Source organism: Eucalyptus grandis, chromosome 5 (assembly GCF_016545825.1).
Source record: "Eucalyptus grandis isolate ANBG69807.140 chromosome 5, ASM1654582v1, whole genome shotgun sequence".
Classification (NCBI taxonomy): Eukaryota; Viridiplantae; Streptophyta; class Magnoliopsida; order Myrtales; family Myrtaceae; genus Eucalyptus; species Eucalyptus grandis.
The window spans coordinates 23219459-23246979 of NC_052616.1; the positions used below are offsets into that span (position 1 = coordinate 23219459).

Consider the following 27521-nt stretch of genomic DNA (forward strand, 5'->3'; position numbering starts at 1 on the left):
GCAACTGGAGGTTTTTCTTCAAGGAATTTGATCGGTGTTGGAGGCTTTGGTTCTGTTTACAAGGGGATAGTCGAGGACATTGGAATGGTTGTTGCCGTGAAGGTGCTTCATTTATACCGTCCGAGTGCTCTGAATAGCTTTATAGTCGAGTGCAAGGTATCAAAGAACACGAGACATCGAAATATTTTGAAGATACTAACAGTTTGCTCTCATAGTGATCGTAAAGGACTTTATTTTAAGGCTTTAATCTATCAATACATGAAGAATAGAAGCTTAAAATGCTGGCTGCACCCATGTACAACATCATCTCATGGTAATGGGCTTTCAAAAAAGTTGAATTTCATTCAGAGGATAAATATTGCTATTGATGTTGCTTCTGCACTATATTATCTTCATCACCAATGCCACGTCCCCATTGTGCATTGTGATCTAAAGCCAAGCAATATCCTCTTAGATGCTGAGATGGTTGCACATGTTGGCGACTTTGGATTAGCAAAATTCCTTGATACTTTAACTAATCAGATGAGCTCGGTGGTAAGAGGGACAACGGGTTATATTCCACCAGGTACTCTCTCTCTCTCTCTCTCTCTCTCTCTCTCTCTCTCTCTCTCTCTCTCTCACCAAGAGAGTTTGTATACCAAAACATTATCGATAGTCTTCTTGTGTTAAGTTTTGTACTCTCTCTCTCTCTCTAACCAAGAGAGTTTGTATACCAAAAAATTATTGATGGTCTTCTTGTGTTAAGTTTGGTAGCTAATGATAACTCTTATAGTCTTGTGCACATTAAATTTTGATTTGATGATCCGCAATTTAACTTGATTTGTACTATGATCCAAATGGGTGACAGAATATGGAATGGGATGCAAGGCTTCAAGAAAAGGCGACGTCTATAGTTATGGCATTCTCTTGTTGGAGTTATTCACAGGGTTAAGTCCCACAGGTCACACATTCGGAGACAATTTGACTCTTCATAATTTTGTTGCAGAAGCTCTACCTGAATGAGTGCTAGAAATTACGGACATTTTTTTGCTTCAAGAAAGAGAGGGCAATTTAGACCCCTATAGTCGTTGGCATTTGTTTTCTGAAAGCGATGAGATATTTCAAGAATGTTTGGCTATGGTGTATAACATTGGAATTGCTTGCTCATATCAAGTACCAGAAAGACGGATATGTATCAACAAAGTTCCACATCAACTGCGCCAAATTAGGGAGAAACTCCTTGCATTGGGTTTACATAAATAAGACGAACCACCGATAGCTGAATTAGCTCTCATTCATGCAATGTCATTATTAATTCCATTGATATAGTATTATTGAAAATAACTCAACTGAAAAGCTCAAATTCTATCAACACATTGAGAAGTTTGCCATTGGACAGATTATGGCAGGAGGCTCTCCCTAGCTCATGGTGTTTTTTAGTTGCATCTATTTCTTACTTTGGGTTCCTATCTTTCTCTTTTGACTTGTATGGCTTGAGATCAGACTTTTAATCCAATTTAGATGAACAATAATAGCCTTCAAGGTCATCTTGAATCTTCTCATCAGTTTCCTAAATTACAAATGATTCTGATAAAATTAAAAGAGCCCTTTTGCTTCGGCATTGACCAAACAAACAGGACATGACCTGAATGCCAATTAGCTCTTCTAATGTGAAGACGTGTTCTCTTTCCGCACCGCCGAGAGCCATTCCCACTGCCCCCACACGCCACCGACTTAACTCGGATCGCATTCACTACCACCGCTCTCCGCTCACGTGTGGCCGCCAAGGAACCCCACACCATGCTACCACCACTGAAGTCCCCAAAACCGCGCCATGTCCTCGCACGAGCAAGCCATGGTCTCTCTCCTCCCCAACTTCGCCCTCTCCCGTTCGACGGTGCTGTCGTTGGCCCGACCTTTGGTTACGCCGCTGTCCAAAGACATCCGGTTTGTGCTCTCTTTGAAGGCGGTTCGTATTTGGAGTCCGATTCGTAGGGCCGGTCGGGAGGAGAGGAGCTCGTGACCGCGGGTGGTCCCGTGGAGGCGAAATGGGCCGTCGAAGGGGAGACGTGGAAATGCTTGAGGCGGAATATCTTGGTCTCGCAGGACTCCGGCGATGGGGTGGTGATCGTACGAAGGACTCAAAATGTAAGTGTGTGTGCACGCACAGTTATGGATTAGTTTTACTCGAGTGTTCGGCGTAATTTGGTATACTTTCTGTTACATGTGATGATGGGCCTACTATGAAGATGTGTTCACTTGGTGTGTACATGGGCTAGATGTATGTCTCATGTTCGTATGTTCTATCCGCATGTTTTGCATCAGTGTAAGCAAGTCATGTCTTGTATTGCCGACCTCAGTGGGTGGATGTTTCGTCTTCTCTTTCAATACCACAAGACTGCGGAAGGGGAGGTGAATTCACCATCAAAGTATTGAGGAGCCCTTGTGAATTTGGTGTATGTAGTCTTGGAAATGTCATAGTCGTTACTGCTTCTTTTTCTGAATGGTTGGTCTCGATATGAGTGGATGTCGAGACAATGGAGGATTTCATGATTTGTAGGGAGGCTGCATTGATGACTTAGCTACATTATCTGGTGTAAGTGCATTTGCTGGTATGGTTGTGTTACTTCGTTTCTTCTTTTTTTGATGTGGTGTAAACCTGACACTTAGAAAGTTGAGAGTTTTCTAGCTTAAAGCAAATAGTGTTGATTTAACATGTGAATTCCTTCTTCTGTAAGTGCGATGTGTTTTTTATGATAGCGTACTTGGTGTAATTTTGGTCTTGATGAGAGGAGGAAAAGATAATAATAACAGAGTGACTTGTTGCAGTAAGATAGATGCACCACTTTCATCTCCCTCTTCAAGGTATTCTTATTTGGGGAATCAAAATGGGTTGGAGATGGATGCACCAGTGCCTTTGGGCCTTAGGAAGGATATACTTGTCCGGTTTGGGAAGACACAATCACAATGTTGATTTGGTGTACATACCTACAGAATAAGCAATAAGAAGATCAATATTGAGAAAGTAGAGAAAAGAAATCTAGGATTCAGGTTCTCCCTGCTGTTTGGTGTCCTCTCATATTTGAGGGGATTTTACATGCACTGGGTGCCGACACCCTTCTCTCATCTATCTGTGATTTCCAATTAAGTGGCTCAGCATATCTTGTTATCTGCTCTATGGATCTCACTGCAACTATACAGTAATTTCCCTTTTGTACTTCTTCTTTCTTTTGAAAACTATAACATCAATGATCAGACAGGTTAGTCGCTCTTAGTTTTGCAAAATCTGCATATTTAAGCAAGTTGTGGTTCATGCATTAAAATGTCATAATTACTCGTGTCAATCATGGCTTTTATGAAATGGTTTTGTTCCTGTCTACCTCAGTCTTGCATGATCCTTTGATAAGCTTGATCTTTTCTTTTCATTATGAAGTGCATATCCAATGAGTGGAAGGGATTTTCCGGGTGGACTATGGATCTACAGGCTCTCTTATCAGATCCTCACAGGAACATAAATCCTCTTCGCCAAGAACATTAAGTAGAATTGTTCCAGAAGTTAGTTCTTATTTTTAAGCTATATTTCATAGGAAAGCTGCTGTTAAAGCTTATGTTACCTGTTCTTTGAGTGGGATTACACTACATAATGTTTGTCTTTAGCTAGGAGTCATGTACCTCCTGGTTTTGTATCACATTTTATCTTTGCCTTTGACGCTGGAAATGTCTGGGAGACTGTAAATATAATTGTGATGGTAGGCATGTCAAAATTGGTGTTGCATTGGGGCATCACATGGTGCTCATGTCCTGAACACTGGACAGTGCATGATAGAGTAGGTACTTTATCCAAATTAAAAGGTAGGGAGAGTTCTATTCTTTCAGAAGAACTGAGTTTCTCGAGAGCAAATAAAGGTTGATCTGTTATATCATGGTAGAAGGGAGGCTATTGCTTTCCTCACATTTAAATACATGGTGATTCTAAAGATATTGAGATATCAGAGCAAATAAAGGTTGATCTGTTACAGGGCTACGCTTTTCAGTCTCGAGCATTCAGTTATTATTCTTCAGGGTCTGCTACTTAGATTTTGCGCAGGCAGACCTTTTTTGACAGTGTCGTCTACTATTGAATTGACTGACTTGACATTTTCCAGTACCAAGATAACAAAAGTTCAGATGGTTATTAATCTTGCCTGCTGGACAAAGATAACTGTTCTGGAGTAGTATTCTTCTTGGAAAGGTGTCAATTGGTACTCTTGGATTTGCTTTTTCAAGGTTGATAGCTGTCAACCCAGTAAAACTTGTAACCCATGTTCTGTATCCTGTTGAATTCAAGACATGATAATCTTTGACTTTACTGGGCTTATGCTGAATCGTCTTTCCTAATAAATTCGAACAGAGAGAGAAAATGGAGGCTGCGTAGATGGGATGAGCAGGAGCAGCAGCAGCAGAGCCATGCTGCAGGCGACGAAGCCAACACTCACATTGCAGAGGATGAGTCGGGAGATGTACCAAATGGACAGTTGTGTGTAATTTGTCCATGCGGTCCTCCAGATGTCGCCCAAGAGACCCGTGGTGGTTGACTGTCAATGACCGTCCCACAGCGACTGTCGACTGTCGGCTCACATCAACGAAAATCTGGAGCTACAATTAGGGGTGAGCGGTTCCCGGTTCCTTACAGGTTCCGCTTGGAACCTGGAACCTACCCTCGGGTACAGGTTCCTCATTTTTTGGAACCTGGAACCTACCGTCAAACCGAGAACACCTGGAACCTGCTGTCACGGGTTCGGGTGGTTCGGTTCCAACAGTTCTTTTTTTTCATTTTTAGTTAAAAAATGAAAATGAATGCAGCAATAATAAACAAACTTGTCATTCATTGAAGATAATATAACACAAACAGCAAACAGCATTTTAGAAGTAATAAACAAGCTGTCATTTGAACAACACACTTCATTCTAAATGATCTTTGCCTTAATCAAATCGAAAGTTTCTTGCTGTGCTCGGAACTAACGTACCCTGTCTCCAATTGGATTGAGTATCCCATCTCTAAAAGCTGAAAACAGCAGCAAACATAACTTAGCACCACCAAAATTAAAAAAGAGAAGACCCAAACAACTAAAACTTCCAGATATGCTAAGAAGGGTTACTTACGCACGTGACAAAGAGCCATGCTGCTTTTGCTGCACAGGATAACTAAACAGCTTAATAACTCGGCATGCTCACGTTCAAATTAGGAATGCGCATCAGGGGTTGATAAGGATATACTTTAGTCTTTTGAGGAAGAGCGGCACCTTTGGTAGTTTAGCTTTGTATCTCCTCAAACATTTTATCCACTCTAACAGCGGGAGGGGCTCTTCTGAATTAGGGGCTTTCCTCAAACACGTCAAAAGGTTGTTCGGTGAGCTGCATCATTGATGGTCACGGACTATTCATTAGCTTATCGGAAGATGTTGCATTATAATTGACACACAAGATATAAGAAACACAATTAACGGGGCAATCGGGGATAAAAGAGGTGTCTATCACCATCAAGGAAAATGTTGCAGCGATGGGATATAAGACTCACAAGTCCTTTCATTTCAGCTAATCTAGTCGGGTCTCTTATAAGCCCACGCATGTCACACCGAGCAAAGAAGTTCACCACAGCCCATTTCTGTATCTTAGCTGGCTCAACAAATTTCTGCGAAGAGTGAAAAGATAGCATAAACAGACTTATTGAACACAATAATTGGTGGCAGATAATTCAAATAACCTTATTATGAAAGCTCCACCGTCCATTGCGGGGGAAGAAATCCTCTCCATTGCCCACGTTTAGCTGGGAAGGAAGCCACAGTTTGTGTTATTGCGGATGATTGTCTAACAGTCCATTGCAAACAAACAAATTTCTTTTTTTTTTTTATCCAGCAAACAAAATGCAAAAAGGGAAACTAGCATTGGCACCTTAGGAGCCGGTAGAACACGGCCTTCAACTTGAGTAAAGCTATTGCTAATTGTTATACCCGCATGAACGCAGCATAGGTTCAGAATCATAGTTGTTACGCTCCAATCTGATCCTTCACTTGAAACCGATAAGTCCAGGTCCTATTCCGGATCATGAAATCCTTTGGCTGCTTCCTCACATACATGCTTTTCGAGATGGAGTTTGAACCATACTCTAGATTCCAAATTCATCAGACCGCAGACTTTGTAGACTCTTTAGTGCGATTAAGTTGCACTTGAGTAACTGCCAAAAAGAAAAAAATTTCAATTAGTGTCGGGGCACACTAGAAACAAAATAACAAGAATGACACATTGAAGAAAATAAACAGATGCAGCATGAACCTTGTCCAGTGTTGCCGTGCTATTAATTCTTCAGCAGCCACATCAACGGCTTTTGCCACAAAGTCGAGCTTTGCTAACCAAATTTAGAAGAAAATGATAAGCTCGAAGTAATTAGCAAAACACTAAAAGTTTGTCACTGCCAGTAACTTTGTCAACACCTAGTCAGTGGCACTCCATGCTGACAGAAGCTAAAAAGATTAAAGTTCGAATTTACCATAGGTTTTCATGTTTTAACCAATATCAAGCATCAGGGACCCCATTCACTCTTTTCTTATGTCTCTGGTCAGTGCCAAAACCAAAATGCACGAACTTGAAGCTAACCCTAGAATTGTTTCCACATGGAAAATCAACTTCTACCCCACAATCGCATTCTCAAAATTATCATTATATATCCTTCCCAACCCAGCAATACAAGTCTGTCATGAAGAGTGACGAATCGAGCAAAGAGAATACAACACAAATGCTCAAGAGCTTAAAAAGAACGATGCAGAGAGAGCTTATGGTCTTTGCCACACATGCGCCTCAGTGGGATGATACATGGTTCCACGCGAGGTCCTCGAGCCGAGAAGATGGGGATGTGGTCGTCTTCTTCGCCGGCTTCTTGTAGATGAGCTTTACCCGGAGATGTAGGTCTTGCCGGAGAGGAACTCGTCGAGGACTTGAGGCCCGACTCCGTGTGGAGATTCGTCGAGGAACTCGTCGAGGGCGAGCACGAGCATAGTGAGCAACGTCGGGCAGAGACAGAGAGGAAGTGCGAAGTGAAAGTGGGAACTGAGACTAGGGTAAATTAATTTGGGGCTTAACCTAACAGTTGGGTTCGGCGGAGGTGGTGACGGTTCGGAGCAACAACGGCCCGGACGGCCAAGCAAGCGGCAGAAGAGGTGGTGACGGTGGCTTGGGACGGCGGTGCCTCACGGCGACGCGGCGGCAAGACAGCTTGTCGGGCTAAACGGTGAGACGGCTTGTCGGACGAGCAGTGGGTGGTGGGGTTCGGTGGCCAAGAGGTGGTGGTGAGTAGGGCGTGGGGCGGCGGTGTGGTGGTGGGTGAAGCATCAACTGGCGAGAGGAAGGAAGAAGAAGAAGAAGAAGAAGAAGAAGAGGTGGGAGGGTTCGGCTGAGAGAGGAGGAAAGAGGAGAGAGAGAGAGAGGAAAAGAAAAAGTGGGGGCAGGAAGTGACGTGAGGAGGAAAAGGAGAAAAGAGAGAGAGAAAAAGAAAGGAAAGGGGGAAAATTGAAGGGGGAGAAATCGAGCGAAAGGGATTAGGGTTTTTTTATTTTTTAACTTTGCCGGTTCCGGTTCCTCAGGTTCCGGTTCCTATGGGAACTGAAATCGAACCGGGAACCGCCGGTTCTGGAAAAGAGAACGTGGAACCGGAACCGGTCCCCTTAGAACCCGAACCGAACAGGAACCTCCTCCGGTTCCGGTTCCCCGGTTCTACCCGGAACCACGCTCACCCCTAGCTACAATGGGTGTGTTTGGTTTAGAGAGAGACAATGAACAGTAGAATAAGGGCAAAACAGGAATACATTGTATTAGTGAGGGCAAAGTTGGATTGAAAAAAAATTCATTGTCCCTAAATAGCATTTCAAAAGTGCGGAAATGCGAATGCTAGGTGAGAGTTGTATTGGGCTAAAGGGACTTTAAAAAGCTAAATTTGGTTCAGAGGCTTTTGGGATTGTATTACTAAATACCTCATTCTTTGCACAAGTGTCCTTGAGGCCCAAGATCCTTTGGAAAAGTTGAATAAAACACACCACCTATGTCAGCAAAACCCACTATGCACAAAAGTAGTAAACATGAAAAGGTAAATCACTTCAATTGTAATCTCAAGATTAACATAGCCGCCCACAATTTCGCAAACATGAGAAAGGAAAATTATTGAAACGGTAATCACAAGGTAAAATAGTCACCGTTTAGCAAATTTCCTATCTATATTTATTTTGTCCCAACATAATAAAAAACACCAGTACAGTGGCTTGTGCTTTATTGTAACAATAAGCTCGATACAATAATTGTAACAAGTTTGAATATATTTATGGAAGTGTTAGTTTGAATTCAAGAAGAACGATCTTCCTAAATGTCTTTTTGCTATCAAGGCTTATTAAGAAAAGAGAAATGATTATGTGACAATTTTTTAATCTATTGCGAGTCCATAAAAAATCAAATAATAAATAATTATGAATTGCTATGAGATCTACTCTTTTAAAAATTTATGACTTACAACAAGTTGTAATTCTTAAAGTATCTCAAAGACCATTGTGCTAACAAAGGCCTTAAAAGGCATCTCTACATGCTTGTGACCTAAGATTCAAGCACACACTTTGTAATGGATTGACATTTCCACTTCCTCTTGAGTTCACATCTTTGGACGCAACATCCAATAATGATAACCTTTCTCCGTTTTCTTTTTTGTCGTGTAGATTCTGATATTTATTTACTTAACCTTTCACACCATCTAAATAAAGCCGCTCTTTGTGGATATAATCCTTGACTAATCACCAATTCAATTTGAAGTACGACATACATTGAAAAGTAAAAGACGAGAAAATCAAAGAAAAATATGAACTGGAGGGTCTCCCTTTACTTGTATATTTTTGCTGGATGGTCTGCCCTTTTTAATTTTTCTTTTCTTTTTTGTCATTTTATTTAAGCATGTCGTCTTCCTTCCCCTTTCGCCTCTTTTTCTTAGCCATGTTGATAAAGAGTCTTTTGACTCTTTGGGTTGAGCGAGCGTGAGCGTAGGGTATGGACCATAAGCGATGAAATTAAGTGGTCAGATGAGAAATTTACAAAAGCAAGAAAGAAAGGCGAAAGAACTGCTTTCGCGTGTGAAATCAAGAAAAGGGGGATCACTTCCCACATTTCCCCGTCGGTTCCACATAAGAAGGGAGGTTCCTCTTCTCTTTTTCTCCATTTGATGTGGGACGAGGATAAGTGCAGGCAGCACTCAAGACCCATTTTCTTCACTCAAGACCCATTTCTTCATCGTCTCTTAGTTGTTGCCTCCATTTTATTCAGGCCCCACTGTCAAATTCCGTCCTTCAGTATCACCACTACTTTTGGTAATTTTGCTCAAGTTATATAAATCAACTGACAATTTATGTACAACATGTCAAATTAGCAAAAGTATAAGATTGCTGTCTTCTTTATCCGATTCTTGATGTTCCTATCCGTTGGAGAAAATACATTGTGATACTTGACATTTGCTTTCCAACTTGGAAGCTTCCAGACATAATTCCTTGACAATTTTTATACTAGTTCCATGTAGAAGACAAGTTCGAAAGAGTTGAGAATAAATATAACGTGTGAATCTTGTGTTTAGAAGTCTGATTCTGTTTATGGGATGGATTCTCCTTGCTAAATTGGCTTTCTTTAGTAATTCTTGAACCTTGTTCCACTTTATATTAGTGTATTGCAGTGTGGCAATGTTTTTATTGGGTAAAGTAGTGTGGCAATGTTTATTACGTCTATCAGCAAAATTCTTGTTTTCCTTTTTGCTTTTTTCTTTTTTGGTTAATGATGGCAATGTTTTCGATGTAACCATTAGTAGATAAAATAATGAATTTAAGAAAAGATCAACTCAACAATGACACCTAAAATTATAGAATTCAGCTGTTAATTTGAACAAGGAGTGACTGAATATTGCCACAGATGTCATGATTTCACATATTAATTGCAATGTGGCAATATTCAGTAATTTCTATGGGAAAAATTCTCACTTTCTCAGTTAACCAAATCACGTTGCAATGCCAATGTTCTCTATGGAACCCTCAGTAGATAAACCTTTTCAGATGAATCAATAGTGTAGGTGCTGCTTTGTTTGAGCCTCTTTCTTGGTGCTGCTTTGTTTGAGCCTCTTTCTTCTTGTATCGTCTCTGTGGCTTTTGAGCGTGTGGACTAATGTTTATTCTTGCTTATTGCTTAATTTGTGTTGCCAGTACCAATTTGGAGGGTAAGCTTGGGGACTGCTGTCTTTATGGTACAATGCCATCCACTCTTGCTGCTCTCTGAATATAGGTTGCTTGTTTGAATGGACTGGAAGCTGATCTGTTCACATATAGTATACTCATAAATGAGCAGTGCAAGAGGGCCAGCATTGAGGAAGCCCTAGCACTTCTGAGCAGGATGATTAAACTTGCTGTGCAACCTGATATACATACATACACCATAATGATTTCTGCCTTATGCAAGCAAAAGAGAATGAAGGAAACGAAAAGATTTTTGAAGAAGCAATCAGGCTTGGGTTAGTTCCTACCAAAAACCTACACATCCATGATTGGTGGATTCTGTCGGGATGGGAATGCCAACTTAGCAATAAAATTTTCCACAGGATGAGTGACCATGGATGTCTTCCTGACAGTATCACTTACTGTGCTTTGATCAGCGGACTTTGCAAAGAGTCCAGGTTGAAGGAGGCTTGTCGATTATACGACTCAATGATAGACAAGGGACTTTCCCCATGCGAGGTTACTCGACTGACGTTGGCCTATGAATACTGCAAAAAAGATGAATCTGCTAATGCATTGCTAATTTTGGAGAGATTAGAAAATAAACTCTGGATCCGAACTGTGAAAACATTAGTGAGGAAGCTTTGCAGTGAGAAAAAAGTGGGAATGGCGGCACTGTTCTTCCATAAATTAATTGACAAGGAAACCAGAGTGGATCGTGTAACATTAGCTGCATTTATGACTGCTTGTTACGAAAGCAACAAAGATGCTCTTCTTTCAGATCTGACCAAAAGGATCCATGAAGGAAATGCTGTCACTCCCAACTTAGTTCATGGATCAACATAATTGCTAAAGTAGATCAACAGAAAGTGCAGAGATGGCCTAGTGAGAATTTTGAGATTTTTGTACATTTTATTATTTGATGTTGTATAGAGTTGGTAATGAATTCGAATGTGATCTAAGTCTGATTTTATTGAAAATAATTCAAAGAAAATTTGAAAATTAGACCTCTGGGAAGCTGGATTTTCTTATATGCCTATTATTTCAGTAACAGATTAGACCTCCGTGTTTAGGTCAGAAAAGAGGCAGTGTCTCAGGATCTAGTTCTTTTCTTGCAGTACGTTCAGCATCTTTCAAATTGATTTCTCAAGATTTAGATTCTCCTTTCCCTGCTAAATCTGGAAGATATTATCTTTATGTGTCATTTGCTTGTCCTAGGGCATGCATGTGTCTCGCACACATGAAGAGTAGAGGACTTGACAAAATCCCTGATCATACTGGTACTTGCATAGTCAGTTTCTGAGTTCGCTCATGCTATTTTTATTTGATCAGTTTTGAGTTAAATTACCTTAGATACACACGAATCGGATGGGTTCTCCCGCAACTCCAAAGAACCTGAAGCAGAGCTTGATTCTATTAATGGAGGCAAAGTATCAGAGAACTGTATGAGCTTGCAAGTACAAATTACTGCAAAAAATAATCCTGTACGTGTTAATAACATTTCTTGAAGTGTTCGTTTCCTCTAATACCTAATTTGTTTTAAGCTTGCAAGTTATCATGCTACATATGTTCTGCAGATTATGGCAAGTTTTATTGGATAAAAAAGCTGCAATTGTTTGTGTTGAAAGAGAGAGTATTCTACGTATTCTATTCTCTTAATCAGAAAGGATTACAAGAAAGGATTAGTAATGCTGAGAAGATTTTTTTTTTTTTGTGAATGGTTCTAAATTATGTAAGAGTTCTCAGGGACAACCTATTTTATCAACTTCTGCTAAGAAGGAACTGATCTTATGCACAAGTGACATGGAATTATTTCTAGACAGATTTATTTTTCTATTTTGACAGGCAGTTTTGGGGCTTGAAGTCAACCCTGTTAAAATAAATTTGACTCTCACAAGATTCCTTGGAAGATCAAACAGCTGTTGATATTTTGGGTTGTAAACTTGGATATTTTCCTATAGGAGGGATCGCTAGAATAATTCATACTTTAAGTACTAAAATTATCATGCCATAATATGATAATTGTATATAAATGAACCTCTTCATCAAACGAAAGAAGGAATTAGGGATAACTTCTTTAGGAACAGAGAAAGCTATCTGTCACATGAAAGAGAAATTCCTTTTTTGTGTTAACAATAACTAAGAAGGTAAAACAGTGCTTCTTCTACTTGATGATGTTGATAATGAAAGTCAACTTCATGCGCTCACGCAGAAGTGGGAGTGGTTTAGTTAGGGAAGCAAGATTATTATTACTAGTAAAGACCAGGGAATTCTCAAAGTCCTTACACTTGTTGATGGGGCTTACGAACTTAATGGCATGAATTTTAATCATTCTGTTGAACTTTTTAGCAAACTTTCCTTCAGAAGGGATTATCCCATGCAACAATACGTCTCTCAATCTGAAAGAGCAGTAAAGATTTGGGGCGGTTTTCCTTTAGCTCTAGTGGTCATAGGTTCTTTATTATTTGAAAAAAGCATAGAGGACCGGGATGCCATATTAAAGGAGCTGAAGAATCTCCTCAGAAGAATGTTAAAGAAGAAGTTGATAATCAGCATTGAGGCATTAAATGAAAACCAAAGAAATATATTTTTGGATGTGGCCTGTTTTCTTCATTGGGTGTGATAAAAAGAATTGTGATTCACATGTGGGAAAGCTGTAACTTTTGCCCTCATCAATCTTTTTTTCAATCCTCCAGCAAAGATCTTTGATAAAGATTAGAGATGATGACCGATTATGGATGCATGATTGGTTAAGAGATATTGGAAGAAATTTTATACAAGAAAGAAGTGGCATGAAACCAGAGAAGCAACAATGGGTGTGGACTTATGAGCAAGCATTGGATGTTCTGGAAAAAACGCAAGTAAATCGTACTGATTCATCCCTTTAAAAGGAGATTGGTCACCAATATATTTGTTTTAGTTTTCATTTCTAAAGAGTGGATTTATTATTCCAGTGAACTAACTGATGTGGCTTATCAATTGTTTTCAACGTTAGGAGAAGACTTAATTGTTTTCCCTTGAAGGAGATCAACGTTGTAAACCATGGTTTTTTTTTTCTAACTTCTTTCTATTTTTATTTTGGCAGAATGGGGATAGTGTTCATGGAATTGGAAGCATTGAAGCAATATGTCTTGAGTTCGATGAACTATGTCGATACTCCTTGATAAAAGAATTCTTAGCAAGTCTTTCAAATTTAAGGTCCTTGGAGTGGACAAAAAGTTCATTATTCCTCAAATAAATAGTAGAGAGTTCAATGAAGACTCAGTGTCTATCCTTATTCAAGTGGATTGTTTCCAATATTATCAGAGGTCAAATTTTCTTCAAACCACAATTATCCTTCCAGAGTTGCGATGGCTTTCATGGAATTACTTTCCTATGGATTACGAGCTGACCAATTTCTCCTTGAGGAAGCTAGCAATCCTTGATTTATTATAGGGTAACGACACAAAAGAATGGGATGGATGGAGCCAGATCAAGGTATGATTTTTCAAATAAAATCAATGTGTGTTTTGTTGTATGTTATCTTAATTTTACTTGAAGAGAAATATGTTGTCTTCTTTTTGGTGTGCTGGGAAATTGAAAGTCCTAAATCTAATTGGATGCCAAGAATTGCGTGAAACTCCAGACTTGTCTTTTAATGTGAATTTAGTGCAGCTGATTCTCGAAGGATGTAGGAGTTTGGTTCAAATCCATCCATCAATTAGTCACCTTAAGTGGTTAGTCTCCTTAAACTTGAAGGATTATTATCATCTCCGCATATTACCAGATGAGATGGGGAACTAGAATTTTTAAGGGAACTTCTTTTGGACTCTACATCAATAGAAGGGATCATGAATGGAGAAAGATGAAGAAACTGGAAATCCTCAACATGGTTGAATGCAAATCACTGAATAAGTTCAATTTCATTGGTTGCACAACATCATCACCTAAGTTGATCGACAATTTCAATTCACTAACTGAGTTGGATCTAATGTGCAGCAATTCAGGAGTTACCCAATTCAATTGGCAACATGAAAAATTTGAAAGCATGAAGGATGCGCAAAAGCTCCCTTAGAAAACTACCTAGCACCATCGAAATGCTGGAGAAGCTCGAAGAGTTACAGGTAGGGGCATTTTCAAAATTGGGAGGAGAGATTCCCGATAATATTGGGAAGCTACCACTTTTGAGAAGATTGTGGATGAATATCTATAGAATTCAATGGCACCACAACTGCCAGAAAGTCTAATCGATCTATTTTTTCTTTCGACTTCAATAAAGATGTTGCCACTCCCGAACCTATTAAACTTAATAAGATTGTATTTGTTGTGTCCTAGGATCACCACCCTATTGCTTGGTATCATTTGCCTTTCTCAGCTGAAGGAACTCAAGCTGGACTGCAGAAATTTGCAATGCCTACCTAGGTTTTCAACAAATTTGTTATGTTTATGGATAGGAGATAACAGGATATTGAAAACTGAGATGGCTAGTACTAGTACCTAGAGGGGGTGAATAGGTATACAAACAATTTCTCGAAGCTTGCACGATATTTTAAACAATTAGAGAATTTGCAACGTTAAAAATTCAATCGCAAGACCGAGTAAGGGAAAGAGAAATTGAACACTCGGTTTATAGTGGTTCGGCTTGATTCAAGCCTACGTCCACTCTTACGCACCGACAATTGGCTGGATTCCACTATAATCAAAGAGTTGTTACGGTGTTGATCTTCCTTGATTTCTAGGTGTAGATGATCTACCACACTCACTCAAGGCGTCACCAAGTATAAACACTCTCGGTATGCAATTTTGCTCGGTCTCAACTAACAATCAAGGATCTTCGAGACTACGGAATTTTCTATCGATCACACACTTAAAACAACTAGAACGTCTTCCTTTTATACTCCTTCATGCCATCATAGCCGTTGGCACTTACCAAAGGAATTCCTCCAATCTACCCGTTGGACGGAATCAATCAAGAAGATCATCCGAGCTATATAAGGAATCGATGATAGCCCATCAATCCTGTTCGCCCATACAATCGGGATCTCGGTTTCAAGAATAGAATAATCCAAGATTATTTAGTCGACCATCGGATCTTCAATCGATCTTAGATAAGAATTAAAGAATCCGAAATGATTATCCAACAAAGAATCTATTCCAGGAGGATAGGATCAAATCCTCAATCATAAACCTCGATTTTGGATTTCCTTCAACACTGGATTAGAAAGACTGTCAGAGAGAACAATCTTAAGTCTTGAGTCTTGAGTCTTGAGTCTTGAGTCTTGAGATAACAAAGTCTTGAGACTATAAATTCTTGAGACTTTAACTATCGATATCCAGAGACTTAGATCGATAGAAATGTTTTGTCGGCTTCAAAATATTAGGAAAGATTTCTCCAACAATCTCCCCCTTTTGATGGTGACAAAACTTTCTTGAAGATTTGAACAACTTTGACCTGCAAAAACATTTCTCAAGCAATATGGCTAACTCATAAAGATTAATAAACAACCGAGACTTTCTGCATCCACAGCAAATCGGTTAGTCTTTCATGAGTAATACCATGTAGCAATACTTGATATAAATGCAACCAGTCAAGCATCAAAATCCACAGCCAATTCAGTCTAACACTCAAGTTCAAGTATACTCAAGTCATAAATATAAAAGACATTTCAAAATAAAGTTTGTTCAAATTGGTTCTCCCCCTTTTTGTCATCATTAAAAAGAGGGTGAGAAAGTAGTCATGTCTTGTTTGGGAATGCGCACGATCCGGAAATCCCCAATGGACTGACTACTCCTTCGAGCTTCTTCGATCTTCTCTCGGATGAGCTACCTCTTCTCTCTTGGCATTGGCTTGAAGTTGCAGAGCGAGGTCTTGGTATTTATCTTCCAGAGAGATCAAGATGCTTGTCCAATGCTTCAAAGATTGGATTTCACAGTCCGAATATATATCCAGTTACGCATTTCCGAAGAATATTCATGATACTACGAAGATCTGCGAATCATCCGTCGTGTATGCGGCATTGACTTTCTCGGATGGTGAGAATGCGAGACGATGGCGCTCATTCGGTCCGGCAGATTTGGTATCGACGTATCACCTTCTTCGAGCAATTGAGAGATCTGAACTTTTTCTGGGTCTTCTGGAGATTGTCTTGAATCTTCGGTAGCATGAGGTGGAGACCTCTCTTGCTCGCTAACTCCCCCCCTGTCTCTAGGACATCGAAAGGGGAAGAGTGATGATCAATCTCTTGATTTCCCTTCTCTCAGATTTTTCAGCGACTTGTTCTTTTACTTCTTCTCCTTCTTCCTCAACTTCTTTCTCCTTCTCTCTGAGTTCTTCTTCTTCTCTGCTTTGCTGAAGTTCTGTTGGATAAGATACAGAACGTCTTGTTCTTGTCAGAGCTGGAATAGAGGGATCTTCATCATCTTCATCCTCATCCTCATCCTCCAGGATAAGAGTTCTTTTCCTCTTTTTCGATGAAGCACCAATGGCCTTCTTTCCTTTCCTTTTTGAATCAGACTGGACTGGAGATTTCACTTTGAATTTCTCCATTTCCTTGGAGAGTTCTTGCAGACGCATCTTCATTAACATTTTCAACCCTACCACCATCTTATCACATGTTCGAACACAAAAAGAATGTGGCGGTTCAATATTCGATGTCAAAGATCTTGGTCACCAGACCAGGATAAGGCAATTGTCCTTTGTCTTTTGACACTGTTCTGTACATATGGAAGAGAATAGTGTGCGGGAGAGAGAACTTCCGTCCTGAGTTGATCGCATACATCAATTTTGCTTCAGAAAGAGACACAGAAGTCTTTGAAGTAGACTTGAGGTCGAGACAATTGATCACAATCTTGTGAAGCACAATGTTGATAGCATTCATCCTGGAATAGATAATTTTCTTATCTACATCCCTATCTTTGACAAGATCCAGAGTAGTTCGAGCAGGTGAGACTTTGATTGGGAGATAGCGTCCCCGTTCAACTCCAACTATGTCCGCCAACATATTCACATCTAGCACATAGACTTTGTCTCGAACATCGAATGAAATTCTATTCGCATCCAAAAGCTAAGATTTGAATAGAAATAAGCGGTCGATGATCATACCCGTCTCAGAGTCGGAAGCGAGAAAGTCTCAAGTTGAAGCAAATTTAACTTCTCTCTTAGGTTCAAGTTGATGGAATCCCGAAGTCAAAATCGACACTTCTAGGGTTGATTACCCTCTTTTCAATGCATGAGATACACTTTTTCCCGATCCTTGGATTTAAACAAATCCATCCGATTTCCTTTCACCTTTGCTGCCACACCCATTTTAGGTTTAAATTCAAGGAACATTTTGTCATCATCGTTCCCGTCAATCAGATTTTGTCCTCCGGCATACGAGGATCTCTTGGAATGTTCGCAAGAGCTTCCTCTGCTTTTCCTTTCGGGCAATTCCCAATTCCTCCATTTTCTTGAAAACGATACTCATTTCCATAATTTTTGTCCTTAAGGAAGTCATCTATATAGTTCAATGGAGTACCGATGCTTTTCAATGCACGATAAAGATTATACAAAAAGGAGGGCTTTTGAACTCTTACTGGGTCGGCATCCTCGATTATCTCTTCTTCCAGATTGTGACTTGCACCTTGTGGGGTAGGAGATGCTGAATGACGTGGAGGAGAGCGAATCGGACTTTGTCGCTGACTTCTTAAGTCTTCTTCCTCAGTAAGATCGAAGTGAGTCGGTCCCTTCTTCATTCTTTGTGGTCCCCTGATACCAATTGAGATAGCTAGTACTAGTACCTAGAGGGGGGTGAATAGGTATACAAACAATTTCTCGAAGCTTGCACGATATTTTAAACAATTAGAGAATTTGCAACGTTTAAAAATTCAATCGCAAGACCGAGTAAGGGAAAGAGAGAATTGAACACTCGGTTTATAGTGGTTCGGCTTGATTCAAGCCTACGTCCACTCTTACGCAGACTGACCGGTGGCTGGATTCCACTATAATCAAAGAGTTGTTACGGTGTTGATCTTCCTTGATTTCTAGGTGTAGATGATCTACCACACTCACTCAAGCGTCACCAAGTATAAACACTCTCGGTATGCAATTTTGCTCGGTCTCAACTAACAATCAAGGATCTTCGACTGGAATTTTTCTATCGATCACACACTTAAAACAACTAGAACGTCTTCCTTTTATACTCCTTCATGCCATCATAGCCGTTGGCACTTACCAAAGGAATTCCTCCAATCTACCCGTTGGACGGAATCAATCAAGAAGATCATCCGAGCTATATAAGGAATCTGATGATAGCCCATCAATCCTGTTCGCCCATACAATCAGGATCTCGGTTTCCAGAATAGAATAATCCAAGATTATTTAAGTCGACCATCGGATCTTCAATCGATCTTAGATAAGAATTAAAGAATCCGAAATGATTATCCAACCAAAGAATCTATTCCAAAGGATAGGATCAAATCCTCAATCATAAACCTCGATTTTGGATTTCCTTCAACCTTGGATTAGAAAGACCGCATGGAGAGAACAATCTTAAGTCTTGAGTCTTGAGTCTTGAGTCTTGAGTCTTGAGATAACAAAGTCTTGAGACTATAAATTCTTGAGACTTTAACTATCGATATCAGACTTAGGCGATAGAAATGTTTTGTCAGCTTCAAAATATTCTGGAAAGATTTCTCCAACAAAAACCACGAATGATCTTTCGTTTTTGAAATCATTATGAAGGTTGGTAATTTGGTATCGTCTTAAGGTAACAGAGATTGAAGGACTTATAGAGGTTTGGAGAATTTGAGATCATAAGAGCTTGTGGGACTTCCATCATTGGCGAAGTTGCCTTGTCTAACTTGAAAAAGCTCGAGATTTGTCTAGAGGATTGTCCTGAGCTTGTTCAGCTTTGATGTGGTCGAAACTCGTTGGAGTTACATGACATTAACCGCAGTTTGAAGATGCTGCTTGTTACATTGAGCTCTAAGAATCTAGAATTTCAACTTCAACAAAAGGAGTTTGATTTGATCACACTTTGCAAACACAATTTCCCTTTGTAATGCTGACGTTTTCTTTTGACTATTTTGCATCATGTATGTATTAAGGCCCTTGATAACTGCCGTCTCTCAAATTTTATAATGTGATTTTGGTTGCTCAAAAAAAATTTGTCGTGCTCCCCAGCAAAATGAACAAGAATCTTTTGTTGATATAAATCAATATGGATAAAATATCGCGTTTTGGAAGGCTAAAAGAAGGTATTGTGACATAAATCTACTTCCTTCTTTGCTCATAAGGATTGGTAATCTGTTGACAGATGAGATAACTTCTGTTTAATGTCTCTTATCTGGCAATCTAATCTTATTCAAGTTTGATTTATCTTGTCTTCCACCAATTCCATTTGCCGACACAAGTTTGATTTATCTTGTCTTCCACCCATTCCATTTGCCGACACAAGTTTGATTTATCTTGTCCTCCACCCATTCCATTTGCGGACACAAGTTTGATTTATCTTGTCTTCCACCCATTCCATTTGCCGACACAAGTTTGATTTATCTTGTCTTCCACCAATTCCATTTGCCGACATTTGATTTTGTCCCCATTTCGTATTCTCCAACTATGCTTGTTAACATCATAAAATTAAATGATTATCATATTACGATTTTCTTTTAGGGGAAAAAAAGATTTAAACACTAAAGCTTGAAATAATAGCTGATTTTAATTGGTTATTGCAGTTTTTTTTTTTATTTTATTTTCATAAGTGATTATTTAAAACTAAGCATTCATCATTATTCTTTTCATTATTTAAAATTATTGCGTAGCAGATAACGTAAAATGTTATTTTTGATTTGTTCAATGTAATCCATATATTTTTGGTATATGCTCAATGTGGAATGTTCAAAATAGTTCTTTCATTAATTTAGGAACTACATTAAATATATATTAAAAATTCAAGGATTTTGAATCAAAATTCTGAAATTATTTGTGTCATTTTCCTTGTAATAAAAGTCCCAAGCATGCATTTCCTTTTCCCCTTCTCGTGAGTGCACACGCCCATGAGAAACAAATAATTGATGAGAGAGATAGACAGAGACAGACGGTACCTTCACATGTGAAAAAGGGAAAAAGACAAATAGAGCATTCACGTAGATTGACAATTTCCGAAACCCTGTCATCTCCTTCTCCTTCTCCTTAGCTCTCTTGTTCACTCATCATAGCGGCAAAGGAACGATCTTCGTGTAGTCTGCAGCTTCACGAACCACGTTGAGGCGACTAAGTCGAAGCTCCTTAGCCGATCTCTTCTTGGATTCGCTAAGGTGAATGATCGTACTTTTTCGTATCTTCTATACATCTGATTCCTCCGATTTCACACAGCTCTAATTAGCCTAATCTGCATCCATGTTGTGTTCGTACTCTCTCTCCAACTAGATATGTCATTCTCTGGCTAATCTGTCTTGTCATAGTTGATCCGTGGTTCTCAAATGCTGCGATGGGATTCTATGGTTGGTCCGCAACCCCTGAGCTCCTTTTCTACTGAGGATTTAGTCCTTCAGATTGTTGACTAAGGTCATTGTACTTATACTACTGAGTTGGTATTAGGAGTTCGTTTTCTTTGGGTTGAGAGAGGTGAGAACGAATCTGCAATGAGCTTCTTTGCTTTTTTGCTCATTTTTCTTGTCCTTTTTCCCCTTGATTTGCACAGGATAATCATGATGAACATTTTTTAACTTGTATTTATGATGATTTCAGACTGACCCTTCCTTCCTATTCCAGATTGGTTTTCTCTTCTTTACTGGATACGTAATATGAATATTATTTATATCAGACCGGTTACATTCTTGCTTTGTCATGTGGATACAAGATTTTGTGCTTACTTTGATCTGTTCCTTTTTCTTTTATCCAAAGTCGAATAAATTGCTCGTGACTTGAGTGATTTTCACCTGATTTCATGGAAGAAATAGGGCATGAACGGTCATGGTCAGACCATTGTCATACTTTGTTAAACATTTTTGAATACTCTGTTTCAGACGAACATGTTCTGTTTTGAAAATATTTCACTGGACTTAAAATGATTTTATAGCTATAAGCCACATCTGATGAAAAGAACATGCTAATATTCATTCCTTTTTTTTTCTTTGGTGAAGTTGTGAATTACGTAATATATTCGTACTAGATTTTATCTGGGTAGTCTATTGTACTGCAAAAGTATGTGATGTAATTGGCATACGGCTAGGTATGACTGCCAACTCGAGATAGATTGAAGAGGTGGAACTTCTTTGAATGATGTTTGCCTTCTCTATACTTCTTGTGTCGATGTGAGTAAAGGCTGACTCAGGATAGTAATTTCTAAGGCCACATGAGTTGGGAATTCTGGAACAGCAAGCCGGTAACTGTAGAGTAGCCGCGAGAGAGTATTTTTGCATGTGAGATAAGCATGTCTATGCGAAAGACCATTGACCTAATCATTAACCGAGAACTAAGAACTGTATATAGATATGATTGACCCTCATTATATCCCATGAAAATTTCCACATAGATCTGTGAAGGCGAAAACACAGAAAAAGCGATTCACGAACCACAACTTGTAATTGAGCATTCTTTCCAGTTTCCTATCTACAGATTTTAGACGAATCTAACTTTTGATGCTAGAGGGTCTAAAAATTGGCCATCCAAGAGAATGTGTTTGTGAACAGGCTAATTTCCAATAGTTAGTCACCTAAATCATATAGGACAAAAAAAAATGCCACCTATTCGAGGGAATAGTATTATGGGTCTTTTGCTCAAATCAGGACATTTTTCTATGACCGGGTGAGCCCTGATTCAACTACAACTCAAGGCACTTCGCGAAGGGGGAAGGACAAAAGATTCTTCCTTGTACTTGCTAATTTGAGGTTAAGGTTTCCGATCAGATTTGGCGTTGTCCTCGAAGCTTTCTGAATTCTCCACAATCAATATCCATAGGGCATGGGTTGCTTCTTCTCTTGCTTCCGTGTGTCGGAGGATGACGATCGCGCTCAGCTCCCTCATTCCATTCCCTATCAGAAATCCCCCGTAAGCTCTAACTGCATTCTATAGTCAATATTCTGTTTTGAAGTGGATGAGTGAAAGTGAGAACTCCGCCTCCTCCTCTACATGTTTAGTTTTCTCAAAATAAGCCGGGCGATTCAAGTTGCTCCTTATATTTCATTTCTTTGATGTTTATTGTTACTTTTTAATTAGAAGCTGGATGAAACTAGCTTCATCGTTAGACGATTTAGGTTATTTATTCTGTGAGGTCAAAATATTAGTTATCTATTCTATGCACAATTTGAGAAGGAGATAGTCAACTCTGTGTGTTCGACATGTTATATTTACTTTCCGCATTTTGGCAGCAACAGCAGATTCTGCTTAATCGTTAGGTAGTGATTGCATTAAGTAAATTATCCATGTTCTAGTAATTTCTATCAATAAGTGTTGTTTATGTATTAATTATCAGCATCATTGTTAGTTCAACATGGAGATACTGCTTTATTGGAGCTGGGCTTAGCTGGACATGGAAAAATTTCTTGACTTGAGCGAAAGACCCAAAATACTATTTCCTTGATAGGTGCTCTATTTATTTTATTTTAGCATCAAGTTTTTGATACGTTGTTACAATGACTTCAAACTTATCTCCACATTTGCTTCTAGTAGAAGCTAGCCTCGTCAACCTGCACGTGGTCATTATTTTTGGGTAGCATCTCAAATCGTTGTTGCACAGAGAATTTGCACAAACCTTTGCGGTTGAACTTTGCTTTGACAGCAGTTGCCACTATTTTTTGCCTTTTGTAATAAATGGAGCCTTATAAGGCGAGTGTATGCAAAGAACAAATAAATATATGGAACGCCTCTTCTGATTGTCAGGAAATGGAGGAGTTATCTGGATATGATTACGAAGTGTTTTTGAGCTTCAGAGGACCAGATACTCGTACCGATATTGCTGATTACCTTTATGTCAGCATGATTGATGCTGGAATTCGGGCATTTAGGGACGATGAAGAACTCAGCACCGGGGAAGAGATCGGTGGCCAGCTTCTCCAAGCAATTCAGCACTCAAAGATCTCAATACCAATCTTTTCTAGAGGATATGCTGATAGTCCATGGTGCCTTAGGGAGTTGGTCAAGATGGTGGAGAGCAAGAACACGGGGGGACAAAAGATCATGCCCATTTTCTATGATGTTGCACCGTCCGAGGTCAAATACCAGAAAGATCACTACAGCAACGCCATTGTTTCTCACAGGAAGCGGTTCAATGATGAGACTATCAACAACTGGAAGGCTGCTCTTAAAGAGGTCGGAGAACTAATGGGATGGGACCTCCATGGCAAACCAAATAGGTACTTAATTATATCACATACGGACTATTTGTTCTAGATGCATTATTTTGTTTTGCTAAACGTAATGTCTTATGCTGTTTCCTCCAATACTATCAGAGGCAAAGGTGAATTCTTGAAAGAAGTTGTCAATAAAGTTTTGACTGAGTTGAGAACTGCCTACGTGGAAGTGTCCGATTGCTTTGTCAAAGTAGACAATGACAATGATGTGGATGAAATCATAAGGATGATAGGTCCACAGAACAATGAAACAAAGATTGTTGGAATTCACGGTATTGGTGGCGTGGGAAAGACGACTCTTGCCATATTTGTGTACAATCAACTTTCTAGAGATTTTGTTGATAATTGTTGCATCCTTTATGACATGCGAACACAAAACATTACAGACTTGCAGAAACAGCTCATATAAAAAATCCTTAAAATGAAATCGCTTGATATCAACAATGTCATGGAAGGGAAAGAGGTGATCAAGAGAAGGTTGTTCTCTAAAAGAGTGCTTCTTCTACTTGATGATGTTAATGATGCAAGTCAACTTGATGCACTCATGCAGAAGCGTGAGTGGTTTGGTAAGGGAAGCAAGATTATTATTACCACTCAAGACCAGGGAATTCTCAAAGTGCCTACACTTGTTGATGGGGCTTACGAACTTAATGGCATGAATTTTAATCATTCTTTGGAACTTTTTAGCAAGCATGCCTTCAGAAGAGATAATCCCATAAAACAGTACAACTCTCACTCTATTAGAGCAGCAAAGATTTGTGGCGGCCTTCCTTTAGCTCTAGAGGTCATCGGTTCTCTTTTATCTGGAAAAAGCATAGAGGAGTGGGATGCCATATTAAAGGAGCTAGAAAAATTTCCTCAGGAGGATGTTGAAAAGAAGTTGATAATCAGCATCGAGGCATTAAATGAAAGCCAAAAAAATATATTTTTGGATGTGGCTTGTTTCTTCATTGGGTGTGATAGAAGAATTGTGATCCACATGTGGGAAGGCTGTGACTTTTGTCCTCATCAATCTCTTTCAATTCTCCAGCAAAGATCTTTGATAAAGATTAGAGATGATAACCAATTATGGATGCATGATTGGTTAAGAGATATTGGAAGAAATTTTATACGAAGAGAGAGTGACATGAAACCGGAGAAGCAACAATGGGTGTGGACTTATGAGCAAGCATTGGATGTTTTGGAGAAAACGCAGGTAAATCGTACTGCTTCATCCCTTTAAAAGGAGATTGGTCACCAATATATTTGTTTTGGTTTTCGTTTTTAAATAGTCGATTTATTATTCCAGTGTACGTACAAATGTGGTTTATCAATCGCTTTCAACGTTAGGAGAAGATTTAAATGTTTTCCCCTGAAGGATATCAACATTGTACATCATGGTTTTTTTCTAACTTATGTTTTCTATTTTTATTTTTGGCAGAATGGAGGTGGTTTTCATGGAAATGAAAACATTAGAGCAATATGTCTTGAGTTCGATGAACAATCTCGATATCCCTTCATCAAAGAATTCTTAGCTAGCCTTTCAAATCTAGGGTACCTTCGAGTAGACAAAAAGTCCATGTCTCAAGTGGATAGTAAAGACTTCAATGGAGACTCAATGTCCATCCTTACTCAAGCTGATCCTTTCCAATATAACCATAATTCAAATTTTCTTCAAACCACATCTAGCCGATGTATCCTTTCAGAATTGAGATGGCTTTCATGGAATTACTTTCCTATGGATTATAAGCTGACTTTTTACTTGAGGAAGCTAGTAATCCTTGATTTATTAAAGAGTAACATCACAGAAGAATGGGATGGATGGAGCCACATAAAGGTATCATTTTTCTGATAAAATCAATTTGTGTTTTCTTGTATGTTATCTTAATTTTACCTGGAGAGAAATATGTTGTCTTCTTTTCAGCAGGCTAGGAATTTGAAGGTCCTAAATCTAACTGGATGCCAAGAATTGCGTGAAACTCCAGACTTGTCTTTTAATGTGAATTTAGTACAGTTGATTCTCGAAGGATGTAGGAGTTTGGTTCGAATCCATCCATCCATTAGTCACCTTAAGAGGTTAGTCATCTTAAACTTGAAGGATTGTTATCATCTACACATGCTACCTGATGAGATAGGGGAGTTAGAATCTTTAGAGCAACTTCTTTTGGACTCTACATCTATAGAAGAGATCCCTGAATGGAGAAAGGCGAAGAAATTGAAAATTCTCAGCTTGGTTGAATGTAAATCACTAAAAAAGTTCAATTTCGTTGGTTGCGCAACATCATCAGTGGGAGTGGATATCATTTTCACTCAACAACCTAAGTCGATTGAAAACTGCAATTCACTAACTAAGTTGGATCTAACGCGTTCAGCAATTCAGGAGTTGCCTGATTCAATTGGAAACTTGAAGAGTTTAAGAGTATTAAAGATGATCGACAGCTCCATAAGAAAACTACCTAGTGCCATTGGAATGTTGGAGAAGCTCGAAGAGTTAGAGGCAGGGGCATTTGCAATTACAACACTGAGAGGAGAGATTCCTGATAATATTGGGAAGCTACGATATTTGAAAAGATTGTGGATTAGTATCTGTGGAATTTCAGCGGCACCGCAACTTCCGGAAAGTTTGATAGATCTAAGTTTTATTTCGACTTCAATAAAGACGTTGCCACTCTTGAACCTATTAAACCTAAGAAAATTGACTGTGTATTCTCCAAGAATAACCACCCTATCGCCCGATATCAGTTTTCTTTCTCAGCTGGAGGAACTCACTCTCCGCTGCATGAATTTGCAATGCCTACCTAGGCTTCCGACAAATCTGTCAATTTTATTGATGGGGGAGAGTAACAAGTGGAAAACTACAAATGATCTCTCGTACTTGAAATCATTATGGAAGTTGTTAGTTCGGGATTGTCGCAGGCTAACAGAAATTCAAGGCCTTGAAGGTTTGCAGAATTTGAGAGAATTAGAGCTCCATGGGCTTCCATCATTGGCGAAGTTGCCTCATCTGACTAACTTGAGGGAGCTCGAGGCGATTCGTCTAGAGGATTGTCCTCAGCTTTTTAAGTTTCGGTGTAGTCTAGACTCAGTGGAGTGCATTGTTAATAACCTCGGTTTGAAGATGCTGCTTGCTACATCGCGCTCCAAACCTCTACATATTCAATTTCAACAAAAGGAGTTTGATCCGATTACACTTTGCCCACGTTGTAACCCTTCGACTCTATTTTGCACACGCCATGGCCTTTTGTATCCTTGACGTTTTCTTTTCACTATTTTGCATCACGTATGTATTAAGGCCCTTGATAAGTGCCGTCTCTCCGACTTTATAATGTGATTTTGGTTACTCAAAAATAAATCAGTCATGCTTCCTAGCAAAATGAACGAGAATCTTCTGCTAATATAAATCGATATGGATAAAATATCGTCTTTCCGGAAGACTATAAGAAGGTATTGGGCCGGAACTCTGCTTCCTTCTTTGCTCATAAGGACGAGTAATCTTTTGACGAATAAGATAACTTCTGTTTGGTTTTTCTTATATGGCAATCCAATCTTATTCAAATTTGATTTATTTTGTCTTTCGCCAATTCGACTTGCCGACATTTGATTTTGTCCATATTTCCTCTTATTCAACAACGCTTGCTAATGTCAAAGAATTAAATGGTTGTCGGGTTGATTATCTTTTAGGGAAAAAAAGAAGAAGATTTGATCACTAAAAGCTTGAAATAATAGCTTATTTAAATAGGTTATTGCAGCTTCTTCTCATTATTAAAACTAAGCATTTATCATTATTCTTTTCATTATTTAAAGCTATTGCCTAGCGGATAACTTGGTTCTTCAATTTATTTTTGTTCAATCAACTAATTAAATTCTATAAATTTTACTCGAGTTGTTCCTTCCGTAAAAAAAAAAAAAAAAGGAAATGTCGACATGGACTCACGCAATACAATTGTGTTAGAGCTAATTGAAGGGTCGGACTACGTCCGGTCGCCCCGCGCA

The 27521-nt window shown here is 39.1% G+C and overlaps 3 protein-coding genes across 10 annotated transcripts; 2 read left to right on the top strand and 1 right to left on the bottom strand.

The window, feature by feature from the left end:
* Positions 1-5323: 5323 nt before the first annotated feature.
* Positions 5324-7010, bottom strand: LOC120293741 (protein argonaute 4B-like). The gene is made up of 5 exons (XM_039313466.1): positions 6910-7010; positions 5911-6028; positions 5723-5785; positions 5537-5650; positions 5324-5373 (listed from the first exon to the last, which is right to left on the bottom strand). Exons 1-5 carry the CDS (start codon positions 7008-7010, stop codon positions 5332-5334), a joined length of 438 nt encoding a protein of 145 aa, XP_039169400.1. The 3' UTR covers positions 5324-5331.
* Positions 7011-20314: 13304 nt separating this feature from the next.
* On the top strand, positions 20315-23985 carry LOC104444585 (disease resistance protein RPV1). Of its 3 annotated transcripts, none has more exons than XM_039313174.1 (4): positions 20315-20513; positions 22159-22248; positions 23175-23552; positions 23649-23985. In XM_039313174.1, exons 2-4 carry the CDS (start codon positions 22199-22201, stop codon positions 23956-23958), a joined length of 738 nt encoding a protein of 245 aa, XP_039169108.1. In that variant the 5' UTR covers positions 20315-20513; positions 22159-22198; the 3' UTR covers positions 23959-23985. The 3 variants fall into 3 exon arrangements, with proteins under 3 accessions (XP_039169108.1, XP_039169107.1, XP_039169106.1); XM_039313173.1 differs by having other exon boundaries at positions 20321-20513; positions 23080-23552; XM_039313172.1 differs by having other exon boundaries at positions 20323-20513; positions 21987-22248; positions 23080-23552.
* On the top strand, positions 23964-26902 carry LOC120286043 (disease resistance protein RPV1-like). Of its 6 annotated transcripts, none has more exons than XM_039313170.1 (4): positions 23964-24744; positions 24970-25365; positions 25453-25604; positions 25909-26051. In XM_039313170.1, exons 1-4 carry the CDS (start codon positions 23971-23973, stop codon positions 25934-25936), a joined length of 1350 nt encoding a protein of 449 aa, XP_039169104.1. In that variant the 5' UTR covers positions 23964-23970; the 3' UTR covers positions 25937-26051. The 6 variants fall into 6 exon arrangements, with proteins under 6 accessions (XP_039169104.1, XP_039169105.1, XP_039169100.1 ...); XM_039313171.1 differs by having other exon boundaries at positions 25901-26043; XM_039313166.1 differs by having other exon boundaries at positions 25453-26902.
* The last annotated feature ends 619 nt before the right edge of the window (positions 26903-27521 follow it).

Excerpts from the sequence above, each read along its gene's own strand:
- LOC120293741 (XM_039313466.1), bottom strand. The coding sequence starts at position 7,010 with ATGCTCGTGCTCGCCCTCGACGAGTTCCTCGACGAATCTCCACACGGA. Across the intron at positions 6,029-6,909 it reads GGCAAGACCTACATCTCCGG|TGAAGGATCAGATTGGAGCG; the intron begins GTAAAGCTCATC and ends ATCGGTTTCAAG. Across the intron at positions 5,374-5,536 it reads TAGCTGAAATGAAAGGACTT|CTCACCGAACAACCTTTTGA; the intron begins GTGAGTCTTATA and ends TCAATGATGCAG.
- LOC104444585 (XM_039313173.1), top strand. The coding sequence starts at position 22,162 with ATGGGTTGCTTCTTCTCTTGCTTCCGTGTGTCGGAGGATGACGATCGC. Across the intron at positions 22,249-23,079 it reads TTCCCTATCAGAAATCCCCC|GAAATGGAGGAGTTATCTGG; the intron begins GTAAGCTCTAAC and ends TCTGATTGTCAG. Across the intron at positions 23,553-23,648 it reads CTCCATGGCAAACCAAATAG|AGGCAAAGGTGAATTCTTGA; the intron begins GTACTTAATTAT and ends CAATACTATCAG.
- LOC120286043 (XM_039313166.1), top strand. The coding sequence starts at position 23,971 with ATGAAATCGCTTGATATCAACAATGTCATGGAAGGGAAAGAGGTGATC. Across the intron at positions 24,745-24,969 it reads ATGTTTTGGAGAAAACGCAG|AATGGAGGTGGTTTTCATGG; the intron begins GTAAATCGTACT and ends TATTTTTGGCAG. Across the intron at positions 25,366-25,452 it reads ATGGATGGAGCCACATAAAG|CAGGCTAGGAATTTGAAGGT; the intron begins GTATCATTTTTC and ends TCTTCTTTTCAG.